At 36.7% G+C, this 21,991-nt stretch overlaps 2 protein-coding genes, 1 long non-coding RNA gene and 1 pseudogene across 12 annotated transcripts; 2 read left to right on the top strand and 2 right to left on the bottom strand.

Moving 5' to 3' along the window:
- The first annotated feature begins 1,947 nt into the window (after positions 1-1,947).
- On the top strand, positions 1,948-4,675 carry LOC126630162 (disease resistance protein RPV1-like; annotated as a pseudogene).
- A 2,497-nt stretch (positions 4,676-7,172) lies between these two features.
- On the top strand, positions 7,173-12,311 carry LOC126629410 (uncharacterized). 4 transcript variants are annotated; one of them, XR_007625753.1, is made up of 6 exons: positions 7,173-7,489; positions 7,558-7,805; positions 7,916-7,988; positions 10,040-10,110; positions 10,738-10,908; positions 11,469-12,311. It is a non-coding gene; the product is annotated as an uncharacterized LOC126629410 (long non-coding RNA). The 4 variants fall into 4 exon arrangements; XR_007625754.1 differs by having other exon boundaries at positions 7,173-7,450; XR_007625755.1 differs by having other exon boundaries at positions 7,173-7,420.
- Positions 12,312-12,430: 119 nt separating this feature from the next.
- LOC126629408 (uncharacterized) lies at positions 12,431-17,766 on the bottom strand. Of its 7 annotated transcripts, XM_050299447.1 has the most exons (6): positions 17,294-17,759; positions 16,727-16,776; positions 14,166-15,744; positions 13,884-14,014; positions 13,741-13,816; positions 12,431-13,657 (listed from the first exon to the last, which is right to left on the bottom strand). In XM_050299447.1, exons 3-6 carry the CDS (start codon positions 14,191-14,193, stop codon positions 12,498-12,500), a joined length of 1,395 nt encoding a protein of 464 aa, XP_050155404.1. In that variant the 5' UTR covers positions 14,194-15,744; positions 16,727-16,776; positions 17,294-17,759; the 3' UTR covers positions 12,431-12,497. The 7 variants fall into 7 exon arrangements, 6 of the variants coding, with proteins under 6 accessions (XP_050155404.1, XP_050155405.1, XP_050155402.1 ...); XM_050299448.1 differs by having other exon boundaries at positions 13,741-14,014; positions 14,101-15,744; positions 17,294-17,766; XR_007625751.1 differs by having other exon boundaries at positions 13,585-13,657; positions 13,741-14,014; positions 17,294-17,656.
- Positions 17,767-18,797: 1,031 nt separating this feature from the next.
- On the bottom strand, positions 18,798-21,477 carry LOC126629409 ((+)-neomenthol dehydrogenase-like). Its single transcript, XM_050299449.1, has 4 exons — positions 21,305-21,477; positions 20,950-21,202; positions 20,141-20,215; positions 18,798-19,709 (listed from the first exon to the last, which is right to left on the bottom strand). The coding sequence occupies exons 1-4, from the start codon at positions 21,322-21,324 to the stop codon at positions 19,155-19,157; spliced, it is 903 nt and encodes a 300-aa protein (XP_050155406.1). The 5' UTR covers positions 21,325-21,477; the 3' UTR covers positions 18,798-19,154.
- Positions 21,478-21,991: the final 514 nt, after the last annotated feature.

Here is a 21,991-nt window from a genome sequence, read left to right on the forward strand (position 1 = left end):
AAAAGGTGCAGAAATGAATGCAAATTATTGTGGAGTTGGAATATGCTTTTGGTATCTAATGGCTTCTATTTATGGTATGATTGTGACTGTCATTTCTCTATGGTATGATTGTGAGTAGAATAGGAAAGAGAGAATGAAAAAAGAGAGAAACTCTTAACTTTTAAGGTATTAATCCATGGCAGCGCTATCTAGATTTGAGATCCAATTCAACATTCTGATGACTAAAGGAAAAAGAAGAAGAAACGAAAAAACTCAGATGGAAAGAGTGTTCCACTTTCCAACGGGTGTAATAATGATATGAGCTTTGGAAATCTTGGGTGGCGTGATAGAGTTAGGGTAGAGAGGTCAGAAACACAGATAAGATGTGATATTATTTGGTTTTAAATCTTTAATAAACACACACTACCTTTACGTGGGGTTTATTGGAAATCTTGGGTGGCGTGACAGAGTTGGGGTGCAGGGGTCAAAAACACAAATAGGATGATTTTTTTTTTTGAAGAAGAAGAAGGGATGGGATGTTATTTGGTTTTTAATCTTTAATAACCATCCACTACTTCTACGTGGGGTTTTTATCATTTCAAACAGCTTGGAATATACATGCATTATATATACATATATATGTGTGTGTTATATATTTATATAAATTATTGGGATAATGTTTTTTTTTTTTTTTTTTTAACTTAATAGAATCACACATACACACACACACACACATAATTTTTAATAAATTGTGTGTTTTTTTATTTTTTAGTTTTATAGTGGTATACTTATGAAAATGGTGTACCTAATTTGTAAATGATGGATTGACTACAAGTTCATCCAATTGTGAAATGATTGGAGAACTTTTAAGAGGATACATACAAGTATAGTTTATTTTTAAGTGTAAATAAACATTTATTTACAAGATATATAATAAATTTACATAAATCCGCCTAGGTGCCCGCCTAGACCCTGCCTAGCTGCCTAGACACTAGGCCCCTGTCCACCGCCCGACTAGCGCCTAACGTTTTTTAGAACCTTGGTTTTATTATCATTATCTGCTCACTTATTACTGGTATATATTGTCCTCTTTTTGCTATGTTTTCTTTGTCCAATTGGGAGGTAACTTCTCAGCACCAGGCCTCATACTTCACTGTTTTTGGTTCATTCTGGCCTTAATTGCCTTTGGAAACTTCCAACTCCAATTATTTGAATTTTTAATAAGAACCGTATTGATTTTCACTTTCACAGTTTTGCCTTCTGTACTCCTCTCGCGTTGTTTTTGTCTATCGATTCTTCTTCATTTTTTTTCAATTCTAATTAAGGTTAGTAAAAGTGGAAAAAGTTCAAAAGAAGAAAACGGGAGTCCGAAAAGTAGTTCCCTTACTCAATCATAAGTTGCTGTGCAAGTCACTTACGTGAGATGCAAGAGAGTTGATCACCTAAATCTTAAACTTGCAGCATTTACATTGACCTGCAGTTAACAAGTAATAAATCTCTAAGAAAGAATATTTATTCTTTTTGTAGAAGAGTCATCACTCAAATTCCCTTACAACGCAAGTCCCTCGAATTCGTATTCAACACTGCGAACCCTTGTCTTTCCGTTATTCAATTAGTCTTACAACATCTTAAAAAGGTGTCACTTCTTTCCGGGTGAAATAGGTCCGCCATTGGGGAGCAGCGCCAACCCGACAACGCTTTCGGCACCATCATCGATGGTTAAGATGCCAAGCCGGCATTGCAGGTTATATCTGTTTTGACAGATCCAGGACAGACACAATTGATGCAGAAATTGGGCCAGCTATTGGCTAGAATTCTAGTGTAAGCGTTCAAGCCTGCTTTCGAGGCTACGTAGGCTGAAGGGATTGGACGCCAGCTTTTGGGCTTAAAACAAGCTTCGATGGACTAGCAGTCTAGATGACACAGAGATAGACATCTTTCTAGATATTGCATGTTTCTTTAAAACGAATGGAAAAAAACTATGCAACCGAAATTCTGGATGGTTGTGGTTTATATCCTCATACTCGAATAAGAGTTATAATCGATCGAGCTCTCATAACTGTCTCACAACGAGGGACACTGGAGATGCATGATTCACTAGAGGAAATGGGTCAGAAAATCGTCCACCAAGAATCTATCAAAGAGCCTGGGAGACGAAGTAGATTGTGGAGTTATGAAGATGTTCATTATGTGCTAACTCAAAATACGATGAGAAGTCTTTTTCTTATGCAATGTTTAGTAGAAGCTTCAACTTTTGACAAAAATATATTTCTTGGGTCCGTTTGATTACCATTTTTGTTTCCAATTTTTTATTTTTAGTTTACATTGTTTGTTTAATAATTGAAAACTGAAAACAACTACTAAACAAGTTATGGGTTTTCAATTTTCAGATTTCTAAAAAAATAATCAAAACAAAAGTTGAAAACTGAAAACGAAATAATTATTAAACGCTTCTTTAGAAACATGCATTAAATTCATAATCTAAACTAAGATTTTCTTTTTGTTCCTTCACTTTGATTCGCACAGGCTACAGAAGCAATTGAAAGCATGATTCTTGATTTGTCGAAGTCAGGAGAGGTATGCTTAAATGCTGAAACTTATGTCAGTATGACCTGATTAAGACTTCTCAAGATCAGTCATAATCCTTACGGCAAACGACACCTGATTGGGCACTTAAAGTTTCTTTCTTGTGAGTTGAGGTGTATCTCTTGGTTTGGATTCCCTTTAAGTCTTTGCCATCCAACTTTGAGTTCAAAAATCTTGTTGACCTTGACATACGATATAGTGTCATTGACAGACTTTGGGAAGGAACCCTGGTGCGTACAATCATTGTTTACATGTATATGTTTCTTTTAAATGATTGGGTTATGAGATGCCTTATTAAGTAATGTAAGTTTTCCTGAACATTTTAACAGACACTAGAAAAGTTGAAATTCATCAATTTAAGTAATTGTCGATACCTTAATGAAACCCCTGACTTCTCAAAGGTACCAAATCTTGAGAAGATATTTCTTGAATATTGTACAAGTTTAGTTGAGGTTCACCCTTCTATTTCAACTCTTACAAACCTTGTTTTATCCGAGTCAAAAATTAAAGAATTGCCCTCGTCAATTAATAATCTCACGGGGTTGAGTTCTTTGGACCTAAGATATTGCAAGGAACTTAAGGGTGTGTTTGTTTGGGCTTATTAGGTTTCACTAGATTAGACTGGCTTACTAGTCCGTGTTTGGTTTGATCTGGGACTATCTTTAATGGGATTAAGTCGGACTCGTTCCGACTAAAGGCTTCGCTACCTCGTCTTAGCTAGGACCCCCAAAAATGATGGGATTGCTAATCCTGGCTCTCTAATATCCGCATCGTTTGCGATCTGCAAGCATGTGTCGCCAAATCCTACCGTCTCGCTGATCTCCATCATCCCGCAAACCCATTACCAAATCTCGCCGATCTCCTTCGTCTCACGAACCCAACTTCCTCTTTGCTTCAAATTGATTTCTCTCCCTCTTATGAAACCCAACGAACCCACAGCCCAGATTTCCCTATTTGCTTCAAGGAGGAATACCTAGCTGGATTTGCTTTGGATTTAATCCAACGCCAATAACTGATTTGTAATCTCAAAGAACTGAAATTTAAATATAAAAATAAATTCAGAGTTTCGTACTTTGAAGCACAGAGCAACGTAATTTGAGTGAAAAGGGAGAAAAAAGAGAAAGTGGGGAGGGTGACAGTGGGACGAAGAAACAGAGAGTAAAAGAGGGAAAGGGCAGGAAGAAAATGGGCGGAGAAAAAGAGAGGTTATGAGAGAGGATGAAGAGTATAAAAGAATAAATAAATATATTAATATTAAAATATTAATAGATATTGGTTAAATAATATAATATTAAAGTTTTGTTAATTATCCTACTTTTTAGTCCGACACTATACCAAACACTTCATTAAGTTAATTCAGCTTAGTCTATTCTAAGCCAGTCCATCTTAATCCCTAAAGTTAGTACAGCCCGAGATAGTCCGGTACAACAAACGTACCCTAAGAGTTCCAAGCTTCAGTTGCATGAAATCTCTCAAAATCCTTTCAACTTTCTGGCTGCTCGAATCTTGAGATGTTTCGAGAGATTTTAGAAGTTATGGAGGAACTATCAGAGCTTAGTTTATCCGAGTCAAAAATTAAAGAACTGCCCTCGTCAATTAATAATCTCACGGGGTTGAGTTATTTAGACCTAAGACATTGCAAGGAACTTAAGAGTCTTCCAAGCTTCAATCGTATGAAATCTCTCAAAATCCTTTAAACTTTCTGGCTGCTCGAATCTTGAGATTTTTCAGAGATTTTAGATGTTATGGAGAGAATATCAAAGCTTAGTTTATTTGAGTAAAAAATTTAAAAACTGCCCTTGTCAATTGGTAATCTCACGGGGTTGTGTTATTTGAAGCTAAAAGGTTGCAATCAACTTAAGAGTCTTTCAAGCAGCATTTTTATGAAATCTCTTAAAATCCTTAATCTTTGTAGTTGCTCGAGTCTTGAGATACTTTTAGAGATTTTAGAAGTTACAGAGGAACTATCAAAGCTTAATTTATCTAGCTTAAAAATTAAAAAATTGCCTCGTTAATTAATAATCTCATGGGATTGCGTTATTTGATCCTAGAAAATTGCAAGGAATTAAGGCCATCTCTAACCGATTCGGCCAGAGGGCCATATGGCTAAAAATAGCCCAAAATGACACAAAAACCGTCTCAAACCAAGGGCTAGGCCAAAAACACCAAATTAGGCCAACCTACTGGCCTAAATAAACCAGCTAGCCAGCTCGGGGCCTACCCAAAATTGAAATGCCAATGATTACTGGAGTCAGCATACGCCAGCTAGCAATGGCTAGCTGGAGTCATGCTAACCCCAGTAGCCGTTGGATTTGATTTTTTTTTATCCGGATAATTTTTTTTTAAAAGTAATAAAAAAATTCCAATTTTTTTCCCATAAATACCTAAGTCATTCATACACCATTACTCACATAATTTTCACCATTCCACACTATCTTATTTCATTCTATTTCAATTCTTCACATTCTATTCTCTTAACTTTTCCAATAAGCTTTCCTTCAATTTTTTTCAATAATTTTCAAATGGCCACATCTACAATGATGATAGGAAAAAGAGGGAAATTATGGCCCGACGGGAGTTGTTTACATCCGACTATACCCCTACAATGGCGGATGATGATGATAATGATGATTATAGTCTTTAAATTTAAGTTGTTGTAGTCTTTAATATTTAAATTGTAGTTTTTAAATTTAAGTTGTATTTTTTAAATTTAAGTTGTTGTAGTATTTAAATTGAAATAATAAATTATGTTTGGCCTATGACCTTTTGGTCTCCTCGGTTGGAGATGATTTTTCATCACAGTGCTATGTTTGCCCTATGACCTTTTGGCCCCCTCGGTTGGAGATGATATGAAATATGACTTGACATTGTTTATTAAAATATACTTTCTTGGAGGGCTATAGAGCTAAGGCCATCTCCAACCGAGGGCTGGCCAGAGGGCTTGTTTTAGCCCTCTGACCCTCTAAGATATTAATATTTTAATGAACAGTACATGGCCATAGGGCTTGTTTTAGCTCTGTCACAAAAAATCGAGGGCTATAGGGCTAAGGCCATCTCCAACCGAGGGCCAAAGGGCCATATGGCTCGTTTTAGCTCTGTCACAAAAAACCGTCTCCAACCAAGGGTCAAAGGGCCAAACATAATTTATTATTTAAATTTAAAAACTACAACAACTTAAATTCAAATCCAACAACAACTTAAATTTAAAAACAACAACTTATATTTAAAAACTACAACTTAAATTTAAAAACGACAAATTAAATTTAAAAACTACAAATAAAATTTAAAAACAACATTAACTTGAATTTAAAAACTACAAAAACTTAAATTTAATATCCATAATCAACATCATCTTCATCATCTGCCATTGTAGGAGTATAGTCAGAGGTAAACAATTGCCGCCGGGTCATAATTTCTTTTTTTTTTCCTATCAAAATAGGCCTTACTCATTGGAGTGTAATTCGAAGTGTTCATTTCCATATTCTTATTATCCATCTCTTCTTGTATTTGTTTGGCCCGTTCTTCATGCCTGCTTTTCCTTTCTTCCGCCTCAAGGGCATTTTGCCCCGCCATTTCTCGCAATAAGGCCGCCACTTCATATTGAGCGGCATAATCATCATTTGCCTTGCCCTTTTCTTTCAACCTTCGCGCCTTGTTTCGTCCCATAGCTTTAGGTATGGAACCTTCACCCGAAGACGAATTTTCTACCCTTGTTTGTTAAATGGTTGGAGATCCATCTTCATCCATATCTGCAACTGAGGATGCAGTTCCGAACACCAGCGTAGGAGCTCTATGTGGTGGATCTTCAAATAACACACACCCTTTACAAATTTCCCAACAACTGTCCGCTTGGCGTACCTAGAAAAAAATTAAAGGAAATTAATTTATGAAATTAAATGTAATATAATTAAATATTTAAAATAAATTGTGAAAACACTTTTTTCGTCGTAGTAATTAGCGCCGTTTTCATGTCTACTTGTGGCTGCTAACAATGCTTGATACCATTTGTTCAAACTTGGCTGAATATGTTTCTTCCATCTTGAAGAACAGCTCTCGTTGTTTTGAATATTCACTGGAGTAGTGCCTTCATAGAACTCTAAGTATTTTTTGGACACACAAGTTCAAACACCATCATTTGTTTGACAATTCCCCCTCTCACTATCTTCCGATACCCATCTATAAGCCTTGCAAATAGCTTCATCTTCTTTTCGGGTCTAAGCCTTATCTTTCATTGTAGACGAGGCCATTTGCAAATTATTGAAAAAATTGAAGGATAGATTTTTGAAAGAGGAAAGAAAATATGAGAATTGAAATGGTGTAGGAAGGGTGAAAATTTTGTGAGGGATGGTGAATGAATGGTTTAAGTATTTATAGGCAAAAAATTAGAATTTTTGAGGAAAAAAAAAAGAATCCAACGTAACAGGCACCAATTAGCCGTTGGATTCAAATTTCTTTTTAAGTATTTTTGTCGATTATAACTTACATGATTAATTTTTTTTTTCTGGCCAGCCCTCCAGCCCTTTGACCCTTTTAGATTCTCCGAGATCTCTGGCCTAGCCTTCAGTTGGAGACGGTTTTTAGACTATTTTCGGCTCTCACCATGAATCCTTCGGTTAGAGATTGGCTAAAAAGAATTATCTGATCCTCTTTCCTTGGATCGGAGATGGCCTAAGGAGTCTTCCAATCACCATTTGTCACCGTAAGTTCCTTGAAGAGCTTACTCTTTCTGGTTGCACAAAGTTTGATGTGTTTCCAAGCATTGAAGAAAATATGGAAGGATTACAAATCCTTCATTTGGATGGGACATCTATCAAAGAGCTTTTCCCCCTCGATTGAACGGCTTCAGGGGCTTGAGGTATTAGATCTGGGAAATTGCAAAAGCCTTGTACATCTTCCCGACACTCTTTGTGAGTTCTCCATCTCGGTGGGTGCACAAATCTTTCTCTATCTCTGTTTATGTCTGAGAAACTAATCTCTGTGTTACTATGTCAGAGAAAATGGGCATACTGACATTTTGACACGTGTACTACACTCCCAAAAAAGAATAATCTTCAGGGTTTTGGGTACACTCTGGCTGTGCTGATAAACACGTGGATATGAAGCTCTGTTTTGAAGAAATCAATCGGTCACTGTGCCGCATGCGGCGGCTTTGATGGAATTAATGTGGCGCGGGCAGACGGCTAGCCACCGCTGGATTCTTTGAAATCCCATCTCGAAAAGGTGGTATTTTCCAAGGAGAGGTATTCTCTACATGTGGAGTACATTTGTTGCCGATCCTTTCATTCGGGTTTGGCGGGTTCAATTGCTTATGTGCTGCTTTTCTTGATACTTTTGATTTGTGCTTGTGCAGAAACTGTGAAGATATTGCTTTGTCTTTTCCCGTTGTCCTAATGCCACTGGTGCTCCTCCAATTTGGGTGAAAGGTAGTCTGCATTTCCTTATCTTAACATTTCTTTATCGGCAAATTAGAGTGGATGAGCCGCTGAATTTGTCAGCTTGGGTTTTTTGTAAAAGTTTGAAGCACCTTTGCCTGTGAAGGAAATCAAAGAGAAATGAAGTCTTTCTCGCCAAGTGAAACCATTGTATTCAATACACCGAACAAGGAAGCCTTTTAAGTTTTACGGAGCATTGCATAGTTGACATCCATCTCCCCTAAACAAATACAATCGAAAACTAACAACTCAAACTGTTAAAAGTTTCCCAATATGTGGACAGATTACTTCGTACATGTTGTGTTGTGAACTTGTGATTGCTTCCCATTACAATTTTCCGCCACTCTTTGTGCACCATTGATAGTGATGCCAGTTTTAGTTGCACGCTCACATAATATCTGCCAAAGATGCACATATTTCATGATTTTAAATCCCTTTGTGCACCATTTATTCCGCTAATGAGTTTGATCTTTAAGTTTCTTTTGTTCCAAAAATTTGATCTAAGAGTCTGGCACACATGACTTTGCAAGAATATCTAAAAGGACACAACAAGAGGAGGAATAATTAAGAGCCTCAACGATTTCATCTCCCTCTTCGAAAGAATGTCTCTGTACCAACTAATACTAAAGCTTTAGACGCTAGAATTGAATGGTTCTGGTAGTTTCAGGTCAGATTTACATATTTCTAGTATCTGTATATATACTGCTTGGAGAAGGATGTTATCGCTAATAGGAAGTTAGGAACGTGATGATACTCCTGAACCAGAATCCAGATTTGTTTACTGGCCAATTTCCAGAAAGAATACAAACTGATAAAATTATGGTTAACTCAACAGACACAAGTTAATACAGTCATAAATAACTGAACAAGTGCCAACTTCCCAATACATACGAGTGAGTAAATACTGACCACGTACCAGTCACTGGATGAACGATGAAGAAAGAAAGACACGAAAAAAGCAAAAACCTAAATAGAAGAGCTCTCAAAATACAGAAACCAACTCAAAACTTGGAAGAGTCACAAACTCCTTGTGTTTATGTCGAAATGACCATCTTAAGCTAGATTAAATTGCTTTTATGGCGTAACAATTGCTTCTTGTATGCATCATCAGCACACTCTGCATTTATCAGTAGCTTAGTAGTTATGAAAATTTGAAGAGAAATGAAGCCTTTCTCGCCCAGTGCATTGCATAGTTGATGTGATGTCTGCTTTGCCTTAGAAAATACAGCCGAAAGTTTGCAACTCCAACTTAAAATATCCCAATCTGTGGACAGATTACTTGGTACACGTTGTGTTGTGATTGCTTCCCTTTACGTTTTTTTGCCGAATCTTTGTGCACCATTGGTAGTGATGCCAGTTTTAGCTGTATGCTCACATAAAACTGACTTTATTGACTTTGTCTGATTGGAAACATAGACCAGGGATTAAGGTCACTTTATTAACTTTGTCTGATTCGATTTCTTAGCTAGTTAGCCGGTCTAGATTTCATATGTCACACTCACACCTTGGTCTAGCCAATTTCTCCAGTTATTGGTAGCGGGCATGTTAGCAAAGCTTGACCGACTCTCTTCAACTCCTCCCCAATTACTCAATGTTCCCTCAGCAACCAACATTTGTCTCTCACATAGTCACGCACAATCCACCAAAGGAATATGTTGCCACGACTCAATCCACTGCAAGCAGACACACTAAAATAAAAAACCCACCCTCACCATCAACCACCACAAAAAACACCCACCATTAAAGTTATCAAATTTTCCCCAGTTTCACTTGTGCTTTTTTGGAATTGAAATGCAGTTCACTTCTTTGGAGTTGTTCTGTATTATTGGATTTGACAATGATGTAATAATCCCTTCCCCCACATTGGATTTCACTTTTGCCGTCTGGCAATCTGCGTCCAGTGCCATTGGGATACATAAACTTCTCCTACAAGTTGCATTCTTTCATAGGAATACTTTTACAGTCTATCTTTTTGTTTGGCTTTGCGGGGTTCAATTGCTTATGTGCTACTTTTCTTATACTTTTGATTTGTGCTTGTGCAGAAACTATGAAGATAGTGCTATGTCATTGCTCGTTGCTAATGCCATCGGTGCTCCTCCAATTTGGGTGAAAGGTAGTTTGTATTCCTTATCTTAACATTTCTATATCTGCAAATTAGCACCCCGAATTTGCGTGAATGTCGAAATGACTATATAGTCTAGATTAGATTGCTTTTTAGGCGTAAGTGGTGTAGGTTGTCGTATGCATCTTCAACACACTCTGCATTCGTCAGTAGCCTAGGCAGTTATAAAATTTTAAATACCTTTTCCTGTGAAGGAAATTAAAGAGAAATGAAGCCTCTCTCTCTGAATGAAACCATGGTATTCAATACAACAAACAAGAGCTGCTACACAGCTTTTTAAGTTTTACGGAGCATTGCATAGTTGACATCCATCTCGCCTTAACAAATACAATCGAAAACTAACAAATCAAACTGTTAAAAGTTTCCCAATATGTGGACAGATTACTTGCTACATGTTGTGTTGTGATTGCTTCCCTTTACATTTTTCTGCCTATCTTTGTGCACCATTGATAGTGATGCCAGTTTTAGTTGCATGCTCACATAAAATCTGCGAGAAATACACAGATGTCAAGATTTTAAATTCCTTCGCGCACCATTTATTCTGCTAACGAGTTTGATCTTTATGTTTCTTTTGTTGGAAAAATTTGATCTTGAAGTTTGGCACACATGCTTTTGCAGGGAAGATGTATGAGATTGGACCATCTGGAATTAGCAGTCTAAAGGGCCACAACAAGAGGAGGAATAAATAGGAGCCTCAAAGATTTCATCTCCCTCTTCGGAAGAATGTCCCTTGTACCAACTAATGCTAAAGCTGTAGACGCTGGATTTGAATGCTTCTGGTAGTTTCAGGTTAGATTTATACGTTTCTAGTATCCATATATACTGATTGGAGAAGGAAGTTATCGCTGATAGGAACTTAGGAACATGATGATACTCTAGAAACAGAATCCACGTTTGTTTGTTTACTTACCAATGTCCAGAAAGAAGACAACGTCCTTTGTCTTCTTTAGAAACAGAATCATGTTCCTAGAGTATCATCATGTTATGATTCTGTTTCTAGGAACATGATGATACTCTAGAAACAGAATCATCGTTAATTGAATAGGTGCCAACTTCACAATACATGTCGATGTTATATTTCTTAATTTGTAATTTTAGTTAGTAGAATTTGATGAATGATGAGCACATATTTACTACTTATTTTATCTCGAAAATTATATTTTCTTGTGATATGTTGAATTTGGATGAAGGGAATTGCATGTTCTTTGTGTTTTTGTGGCAAGTTTAATGAGATGGAAAAATTCATATTAAAATTCTTTAATTTCTAGTAAAGTTAATCTCGAGAATGTTTTGAATGTCATTGATCTGTTGCTCTAATTATTAAATCATTTGTGTTTTGGCATGTCAAGAGTTGGTCCATGTGCCGTTGGATTATGTGATATGTGATACATCTCTACCATATAAAGGAAGTATGAGACTTTGTGGAGTCATCTGGGTTGTTTGTTTTTGTTGTGGCTTGATCGAGCACGTGGTGGCGGTGAGTGGTTCTGCATATTAGACAGCTCAGGACGGAACGTGTTTAAGTACATGTAACTGAGAAGCCAGGAATTGGAATTTGGTTGGTGGATGCGGGGATGCTCATCCCTCATGCGAATAGCGACATGCATACTTTTTATATAAAGTTGAGACAAAAAGCCGAGAGGCGCTCTGCAGAAATGGTGGTGAATGTTCCTTCAGCTGCAAACAAACACAAAGCCTCGTGCCGAAAACTAATTTGTTGTGCCCTGAAAGCGGAAGGATTCTTCATGCACGAAAACTAAATCCAAACGATACACAGCTCCGAGAAACACTACTTAAGTATCTTGATGGATTCTGGAATGGCGCTCGGCTTTTCGTTCTTAATAGCTATGTCCTAACCAGAAGCAAACAGCATCAACTATTATGCAGCCACCATTCCTCAGAGATGCATCACCTTCACAGTGCTGTGGAAACAAAACCCGAAAACAAAGTTCGAATGCGAAGAACTTAACTCAGTTGCTGGATTTGCTGAAGCTTAAGAGCATCAACATCTATTCTGACCAAGGAAGAAAATATCGGTGATATCGGAAATATCGGTAGTCCGAAAATACGGAAATATCGATGGAAATATCGGTAAAATATCGATATCGATAAAAATTACATGGAAACCACGGAAATTGTAAGAAAAACTTGGAAATTTTTATTGAAACTTTGTAGGATGTTTATTTAGTCAATTATCTATTAGTTTATCACAAAAAATTGGAAGGAAATGCATTGCATGATGGATTTAACATTATCAAGTTGATTATATAGCGATCTGACAAACATTATGAGTGTAGAAAATATGTAGTAATTAATGAAAGAAGTCTAAACACACCATAATCATTTATATATAATGAATTAGTACAATATTTTACACTTTAGTACCACATAGAGTTCCTATGAGGTTCAAATTTGTCACTATCTTCATCATCTCTATGTGTAGAATGAGTGTATTGTGAAGAGTAGTTATCAAATGATAAATCCCCAAAATAGTTTTGCATGTAATTGTTAATATGCCACCCATATGGATCCGAGATTGGTTGAGGTTGTCCATAAGAAAAATCATTTGAAGATTGAGGCTGGGATTGATTCCATGAGTCGCTCGATTCCATCCCAACAGGAATGGGATATGAAGGGTAGGGAAATGGTTGGTTATGAGTATAACCATAGTTACTACTTCCCAATCCAACAGAGTCTGAAGTTCTAGATAACGAGTCATCTTCTTGACTTGACAAAATCCTTTTGCCTCTTTCTCTGCGAGTATAGTCCTTCCCTATGGCACCAATTCCTGGTCCTGCCCGCCTACTGCCATGGTCATCATCTTGTGTTGCATGCGTGAAGTTTGCCTCACCAGTGAAGGGGCTCATATATCCGGGAGGTGGTGGTCCATAATAGTTTCCATATCCACCACCACTACCTCCAGCTCCACTACCTCCAGCTCCACTATGTCCTTCATCATTCCCACCTCCGGTGGTAGGTGAGTCTCCTGATCTTGTACTAGAGCTATCATTAGTATCAGCACGATGTTGTGGTTGTGTAGGATTGGAAAAAGGTGGAATTCCAGTGTTGCTTGGTCTTGGGTGCAAAAGTTCTTCGAAAGAGTCAGCGCTGCTAGATCCCACCTCCTCCTCTAATACTCTTTCTACATTTATCCCTTCATTACGTGCTTCTTCAGCAACTCTGGGAGCTGGGTTGCCTTCATCATCATCTAAATGAAGAGGTCTAATCCATTGAAAAAGTTGGTTACCCTCCGTATCATCATCTTTACCAACAATATCAAACACATCTAGTGGGTCACCACGGTCGACATGATCGATTTCTGCTTCCTTATCTCGAATTTGAAGCTTCATGTTGTAGTAGCAATAAACTAATTTTTCCAAGCTACTATGAGCCAACTTATTTCTTTGCTTTGTGTGGATGAGTGCAAATGTGCTCCAATTTCTTTCACAAGCAGATGAGGAAGCTGTTTGTGATAATACTTTTATTGCTAACTTTCTCACAGTTGGTGCATCGGTCCCATACATGATCCACCATTCAGCTACAATGAAAAATAATGTTGATAAGCCTAATAACTCCAACAAATTCTATTATAAACTTATAGTGAAATATGTTTATACTCACTAGGAGACATATTTGTTCGAGCAGCAACTGATGTTGGTTCTCCAAATGTTCTTCTTGCATCTTTAAACCATGTTAGCTGAATACAATAAATTGTGTTAGTTTAATCCAACAAAGTAATTATTATAATTTAAGTAATTGTGTACCTCATTTCCAAATTGGCCAACTGCTGGTGATGCAGGGTCTAATTTAGAGTATACATTATGTACAGCACGTATAAGGTTACCATCATCTCCAACACCGGGTCTGTATTGGTATCGGGGATTCAAATAATATGCTGTTCAAAGAAACACATACTCTAATAAGATAAATAATACTTATGCAACTAAAGAAATGAATTGCAAATTATGACATAATTTATACCTGCTGCATGCAAATCGTGGTATAATGTTTTATATCATCGGTCTTCAATTATTTTTACGACCCACCTTGCACCATGTTTTCTTTCCAATTCATCCTTCACTACACGCATCAACTCATATACAGCCCCCATAGTAGGATACACTTCTGTGTCAACGATCCGTAAAACTTTGTAAAGAGGTTCAAACACTTGACACACATGTTCTGTTTGACTCCAAAAAGCATGATCAAGCACTATACTTTCCACCATACGACCTGTATTTGAGCGGCTGAAATTGTGGTTGGCCCAATCGTCACTAGTGAATAGTTGCTTCAACCCTGCTTTCTTCTTGAGTAGGCTGTTTAATGCAATATAGTTGGTGGCGAATCGAGTGGTAGCTGGACGAATAATTTCTCCTCTGCAAAATTCACGCATCTTTGCCAACAACCAACCGTGATTGTAAATATAATTAGTGATCGTTCTAGCTCTTTTGACCACAGTAGCAACATTCTCTCTCTTCCCCATTGCCTCAAACATAAGATCAATACAATGTGCTGCACATGATGTCCAAAGCACATTATGATGCTTCATTAACTTTTTTCCAGCTTTGACAAATGCAGAACCGTTGTCGGTCACGACTTGGACAACATTATGCTCTCCCACCTCCATGATTACATCCCTCAATAATTTGTAAATATACTTGTAATTCTTTATATGGTCTGAAGCATCAACAGACTTCAAAAAAATTGTCTTGCCCTTGGAGTATACCATGAAGTTGATGATAGATAATCTGGTCGGGCCGGTCCATCCGTCACACATGATTGTGCAACCATTAGTTTCCCACTTTGACCTCAACTTGTTAACATACTCGCCAATGTCTTTATACTCCATATCCAAATATTTGTTTCTTATCTCATAGGGAGTGGGAGGTTGTACTCCAACACCGGCCTGTTGACATCCCACTACCATATTTTTGAAATGATGTGATGAAGCCTTCGCAGCAGGGACATTTTCATAGATAAAGAACTTGCTAATTAGACGCCCCATTCCCTCCTTCACATTACCTCCCTTGAAATAACTCCAAACACTCTTTTGACGTGCGTTGGATGACTTATATAAACTTGGGGCTATTGGTGGTGTTGGTTGTGATTCTCTAAGACTGCCTCCCCGTCTCATTTGTGCACCACCACTTGTCCCGGAACCTTGTCCCCTATTAGGAATTTTATGAAGGTGTTCTCTTTCCCATGCTGACTGTTTGGAGGCACGTAATGCTTGTTTCAAACTGCGTCGTTCTTCAGGTCCCATGTCATCATCACATTCGTCCTCATCGTTATCATCATCACTGTCAACCGCTTGGCCATAGACTTCTCCCCGTAGCCCAGCTCGAATATTTTCCATTCCTTGTGTCATCTTTTCCTTCTGCTGTTTTTTATTTTTTAATAATGTGCTGATGAATGCCTTCACTTCTGGGGGGACATTATCGCATCGTTGGACATTTTTTGCTGGATCTAATCCACTAAGATGGTACTTAAGTCGTGTCACTCCACCACTCTTCATTACCCGACCACAATATTTGCAAATTGTGCCATGTTTGTTTCCGTCTATTGGGTCGCCATGTTCCCAAGCTGGATCACGTTTACTAGCTCCACTAGACATCTTAAACGTACCTACATTTATTTTTCATGAAAATTAGACAAAAGAATTAAATAATAAAGTTATTATACAGAACCTAAATAATAAAGTTATTCTACAGAAGAATACAATATGAAGTAAAGAAAATGATTGTAAAAATTTAAGTAATTAAAAAATTAATATGGAATAATAAAACCTAATATTAATGAATAATAATCCAATTTGATAAAAAAATAATCCTAATATAAATGATGAATAATATTCCTTTTTGATAATAATCCTAATATAAATAATCCTACTATAAATGATGATAATTATGTTTCATGAAAATAATCCTAATATAAAACATAGTGAAGAATAATATTCCTTTTTTATAATAATCCAATTTAATAATAATCCACTTTAATAATAATTCAATTTAATGAATAATCCAATTTGATAATTAAAAAAACCTAATATTAATGAATAATCCAATTTGATAATAAAAAAAACCTAATATTAAAGAATAAAATTGAATAATTCGTTTTTTTTTTCCTAAGTTTTGGACCTTTTGGTTCAACCCAACCCAACCCAAGTGTGGTTATGTTTGAGATTTGGGCCTAGGGTCAAGTTTGGAGACTACATTGAGTGGGCTTTAATGAATAGTCCAATTTGATAATAAGCCAATTTAATGAATAATCCAATTTAATGAATAATAATCTAATTTAATGAATAATAATCCAATTTGATAATAAAAAAACCTAATATTAATGAAGAATAATCCTATTTGATAATAAAACCTAATATTAATAAAATAATAAATAACATTAAACATATTAAAATCATCGTAGGGAATAATTATACAACATTACTTAATTACTTACAAAAAATTAACAAGTAATTGTTAACATTACTTAACTACTTACAAAAATTAACATGCAAGTATTAATTACTTAAAAAAATTAACATACGAGTCCACACAAATTTATTTGTTGTTGTATAAATTACAATAATATAAATATAAGTTTGTAAACTTACCTTAAATATGGAACCCTTTGTGTTCAAGCTTTGGAATGGATCTGGAATGGCTTTGAAAATGGTAAGGGAAATAAAATAATAAATAACATTAAACATATTAAAATTATCCTAGGGAATAATTATACAACATTACTTAATTACTTAAAAAAAATTAACATGTAATTGTTAACAATACTTAATTACTTACAAAAACAAACATGCAAGTATTAATTACTTAAAAAAAATTAACATGCAATTGTTAACATTACTTAATTACTTACAAAAACTAACATGCAAGTATTAACATTACTTAATTACTTACAAAAACTAACATGCAAGTATTAATTACTTAAAAAAAATTAACATGTAATTGTTAACATTACTTAATTACTTACAAAAACTAACATGCAAGTATTAACATTACTTAATTACTTAAAAAAATTAACATGCAATTGTTAACATTACTTAATTACTTACAAAAACTAACATGCAAGTATTAATTACTTAAAAAATTTACATACGAGTTCACACAAATTTTTTTGTTGTTGTTTAAATTATAAGAATATAAATATAAGTTTGTAAACTTACTTTAAATATGGAACCCTTTGTGTTTAAGCTCTGGATCTGGAATGACTTTGAAAGGGGTAAGGAAAATAAAATAATCGAAAAGGCTCCTCTGATACTGATACTCCACCTCTTGAAATTTTTTCACAATGACAACTTTGAACGAGTTCACACAATAACTCTGAAACTCCACCTTTTAAAACAATATTGGCACACGGTTTTGAATGAAACCACCGTCCATGGTTTGAAAAGACTACTGATGATAATGGTAAAAGCTGCATAAAATTGTCCAAATAATTGTTCGTGTTGTCGAGAATATGGAGTGAGTCATGTGTCCTCCTGACAGGAGGAACCCACACACACACACACAAATGACCACCATTCATGGTCTGAAAAGAATACAATTGATAATTGTAAAAGCTGCATGAAATTGTCCAAATAATTGTAAAAATATTGAGTGAGTTGTATCCTCCTGACAGGAGGAACCCACACACATCATCACTGTCAAAAGACACATCGCACGCACACACAACGCACGCACGCAGACCACCTCAGTCTCTCTCTCTCTCGATCCTTCTCGTTCTCTCTTCTCCCTTCTCTTCTTCCAAACACACACACACACACAGAGAGCTCCTCAGTCTCTCTCTCTCTCTCGATCATCCTTCTCGATCTCTCTTCTCCCTTCTCTTCTCCCACACACACACTCACACAGAGAGCTCCACAGGTTGACATCGGATCCAAGTCCAACACACGCACACACAGAGATCGGACTCACAGAGATCTCCGATCTCTCTTCTGCCAAACACACACACGCACACAGAGATCTCTCGATCTCTCATCTCCATTCTCCGATCTCTCTTCTCCCTTCTCTGATCTCTCTTCTCCCAAACACCCACATACAAAGAGAGATCTCTGATCTCTCTTCTCCCAAACACACACACACACACACAGATCGCCGTTGATCGTGGCTCAGGCGAAGTCAGAGGTGCGCCGCTGAGCAAGGATCGTTCGTATTCCGCTTCGTCAGGTGAGATTCCATGAAACCCTAAACCCTAATCTCTCCGACTTCACCCTGCCTTGAATCGTTTATGCATGCGTGAAATCTGATGTATATTTGTGAAATTGATGTTAAGATTCGTGTTTTTGCAAGGTTTTTGGGACGAAACCGGCCCGGGAATCGCCCCACCGTCTCCGGCGTTCTTCTCCGACGTCGCCTCGGATTCCGATTCCACCGTCCATGGATATTTCGCCGATAATTTCCAAATATCGCGATATTATCGATATTATCGATAATATCACGATATTTGGCCGAAAAGCTTGCGGATACCACTTTTAATATCGCCGTCCCGAAAAACCGATAATATCGGCGATATTTCGCCGATATTATCGGCATTTTCTTCCCTGATTCTGACTACACCAATCCCTGCATTGTTCACCTATGTAGAGCCCAACTGTCTCATTTTATATTTTGTTTTGAAAAAGGAAAAATACATTTAGAAAACTTGGCAACAAAAATGTAACTCTGACGAACACCTTGACAAAAAGTAATATTTCTGTCAGATATCGAAAAGAACTTGACGACGGAGTGACAAAAAAAGAATCCGATCTGGACGAAGATAAATCTTCCACAATTAAAAGTGGTTACAGTCTTTGAGGTTTTCACCCGCGCCAAAGTGTGACTTGTCTTGTAACGAGCCAAGTATTGTTCTATGTCGAAATACAAACAATAGTATTAGTATTAGATTCTTCAATTTCTGTCAGATGCTGGAAGAGTTTGACAGAGTTATGATGCTATCATACTCCAAATATACTTATAAAAAGTTGAAGATGCTACCCAAATACATAACATGCCTCTGCAACTTCTGCTTAAGTCGATCATCTTCAATTAAAAATCTGTCACTTTAAAATGAGCAAAGAAGGAACCAGAAGGGCAATCATTGGGCAGCAATGCTAACTTCACAACCCTTGCAGCACCTTCTTCAACAGGCAAGATGCCGGATTTGAAGTTAATATCTGTTTTGACAAAGCCAGGGCAGACCGAATTGACACAAAGATTGGGGTACTTCTTGGCCAGAAGCCTTGTATATGCATTCAATGCTGTCTTAGAAAGTGTATAGGCAGACATAAAAGAAGGCCAACCTTTGCTTTCAAGTGAGCCTTCCTTGAAGTCTTTTAGAAACTCAGTCAACACCTCATCTACTCTCTCTTCTGTGAGGTTTTCGGCATCACTGAAAACTCCTTTAACCCAATCATTTCGTATGCAGTTTAACTTTCCCAAAGAAGATGAAACGTTAATAATTTTTGGTGAATCAGATAACTGGAGGAGTGGAATAAGCGCTTCAGCTGTTCTTTTAGCACCAAAATAGTTTGTTTGCAAGCATTCTTCCGCTTGCTCATAGTTTTGAGTCATTACTTTATTCGAATCAACTGTTCCTCCTTCCTGCATTACACCAACCCCAAACAAGAAAATTATTGATTACAGTGTGACACGCATATCAATTATTACACTATCACAGAGGAAATATTTTTCAGATTCAGGGAAAAGTGAACTTAAATTCAGAACTTATATCAGCAAAAGGCTTTCAAAATTTGTGGACAGAACGCAGAAAGTTTTATGGCACGAAAAGAAAAATCTCAAAAGGTTGCAGCTTGTCGGTAAACTTCTAATTACTTCAACTCATATCCGGGAAACATCAGATTCTTTTACAACAAAGTACTACTGAATGAATTCTTGAATGACATTTCACACATAATTTCTGCTAGAGAAAAGGCATGGGATGTTATGAACCCAACCAGACTTTGGCCAAACGATAGATAGGTTCAAACTTTAGCACATTGAAGCTTTTGAGAAAAATCAAGTGAAAGACTTACCGCAGCACCCGAAACTATTGAAGCCCTGAAAGCATCAGCGTCCACTATTGCTCCACCGATCCCTGCATTGTTCACCTGTGACACCCCAACTCTTTCTATATCACTTCTAATCAGCCACAAACAAACAACTAAAAAGTAAAAAAAAAAATCTAGATATGCGGAATAAAAGGGAAAATTTGTAGATCCTTGATGTTGCCAATGCCAAACCACCTAGCTTTGAGGCCATGGGGCATGCCACTTCAACCAGGAAAGCCATCAACCTTTCCCCAGTATCTTTTCTTGAAAATGTGAGCATATCTTGATCCAAATCTGTTTGCTTGCAAATTAGACGTAGTGGGGTTTTTACAGAAGAACTTTTGCTTATAAGTGCTTATGGTAGAAGTATTTTTGTTATAAACATGCAGAAATTTTGATGCTTTTTTTTTTTTTTTTTTACAATCTGAGCATATCATGTTGCTGATCCGATTGTTTGCAAATTTGATTTGGTGGGTTTGTTTTAAGACATGTTTTGTAGGATTTGGTGATGTTTCAGTTTGATAGAGCGATTTTGTATCCGGATTGTTTTAATTTTGACACCACTAGGAGTTACTGTATTCTTTTCTGGAAAATGAACACAGATATTGTTGAAGAATGTAAGAAGTCGCGTATCGAAAATTGACAACATAAAACAGTTTAAAGCGTTTACCCTGCACCTCATATCCTGTGTTCTAATCCCCAGATTCCCTAGTATCTATCTTGTACCAACAAATTATAAAATAAAATAAGATGCAAATAACAGAAACATTTTAAGAAACCAGTTCCGATCGTACCAAGATATCGAGTTTTCCGAACTGGGTTTTGATGAATTCTGCCAAAGGAGCAATTGTTGCAGGTTTAGTCACATCAAGTTGATGAAAAACCACTTGACCTTCTGCTAGGCCAGCAGACTCCTTGAGTTTCTCGACAGCTTCAAGACCCCGCTTCTCATCTCTGACAGTTAAGACAACAGTGATTCCATCTAATGCTAACTGCTCCACGACTCCCAATCCTATGCCTTTGTTTGCACCTGTCACAACTGCATACCTGAAAATATCACAGAAACAACAAATTCAGAATCAAAACACAAAACAAAAGTAAGAAACAAAACACAATATAGAAGAGAATTGAAGAAAATTAAGCGGCCACCTTTTTGTTGCTTCTGCCATTTGTTGGGGAATCGATGTCGGGTGAAGTCTGCTGGAACTGGGATAACAGTTTGAGATTCATCTACAATGTTTGAGTTTTCACTAACCCTAAATAAATAAAAAAAGAAGAAAATCTGACGTATTATTGTGCGGACGAGCACAGAAGAATCAACATTTATACTTTCAAATTTGAAAAATGATTTCTGCCCAATTTTCTTCCAGCATGTCCCTATTTATTGGAAAGAGATTATCTCCGGATCTATTTCACCAAAGCTATAAAAATAAATGATCCGGATCCTTTGTATTTGATCTAATAGTTAAAAACAGAGGTCCATTTTAAAAGTTATAATAATTTTAGTCATTTGATCAAATGTCAAGGGCCCGGATCACTTGATTTGTTGGCTTTGGTGGAAGAGATTCCGATAGGATCTCTTTCCCCATTTATTTGTCTTTTAATTATCAATTGCAATCCTATTAGATTAGAAATGTGATTGTGTAAAACCTAACATATCTAGGATATCCTTATGGGATTCTACCATATCTCTTAGACTATATATTATCGTATTAGAGTTGTAATCCTATGGAATTAACCTTCCATACTACTATAAATAAAGGCACAATGAGATGAAATAGAACACACCTCACTAGTACACATCTCTCTCTTCTCTCTCTGTGTCGCACCCCCTCT

This window comes from Malus sylvestris, chromosome 7, assembly GCF_916048215.2.
Source record: "Malus sylvestris chromosome 7, drMalSylv7.2, whole genome shotgun sequence".
In the NCBI taxonomy this organism is placed as follows: domain Eukaryota; kingdom Viridiplantae; phylum Streptophyta; class Magnoliopsida; order Rosales; family Rosaceae; genus Malus; species Malus sylvestris.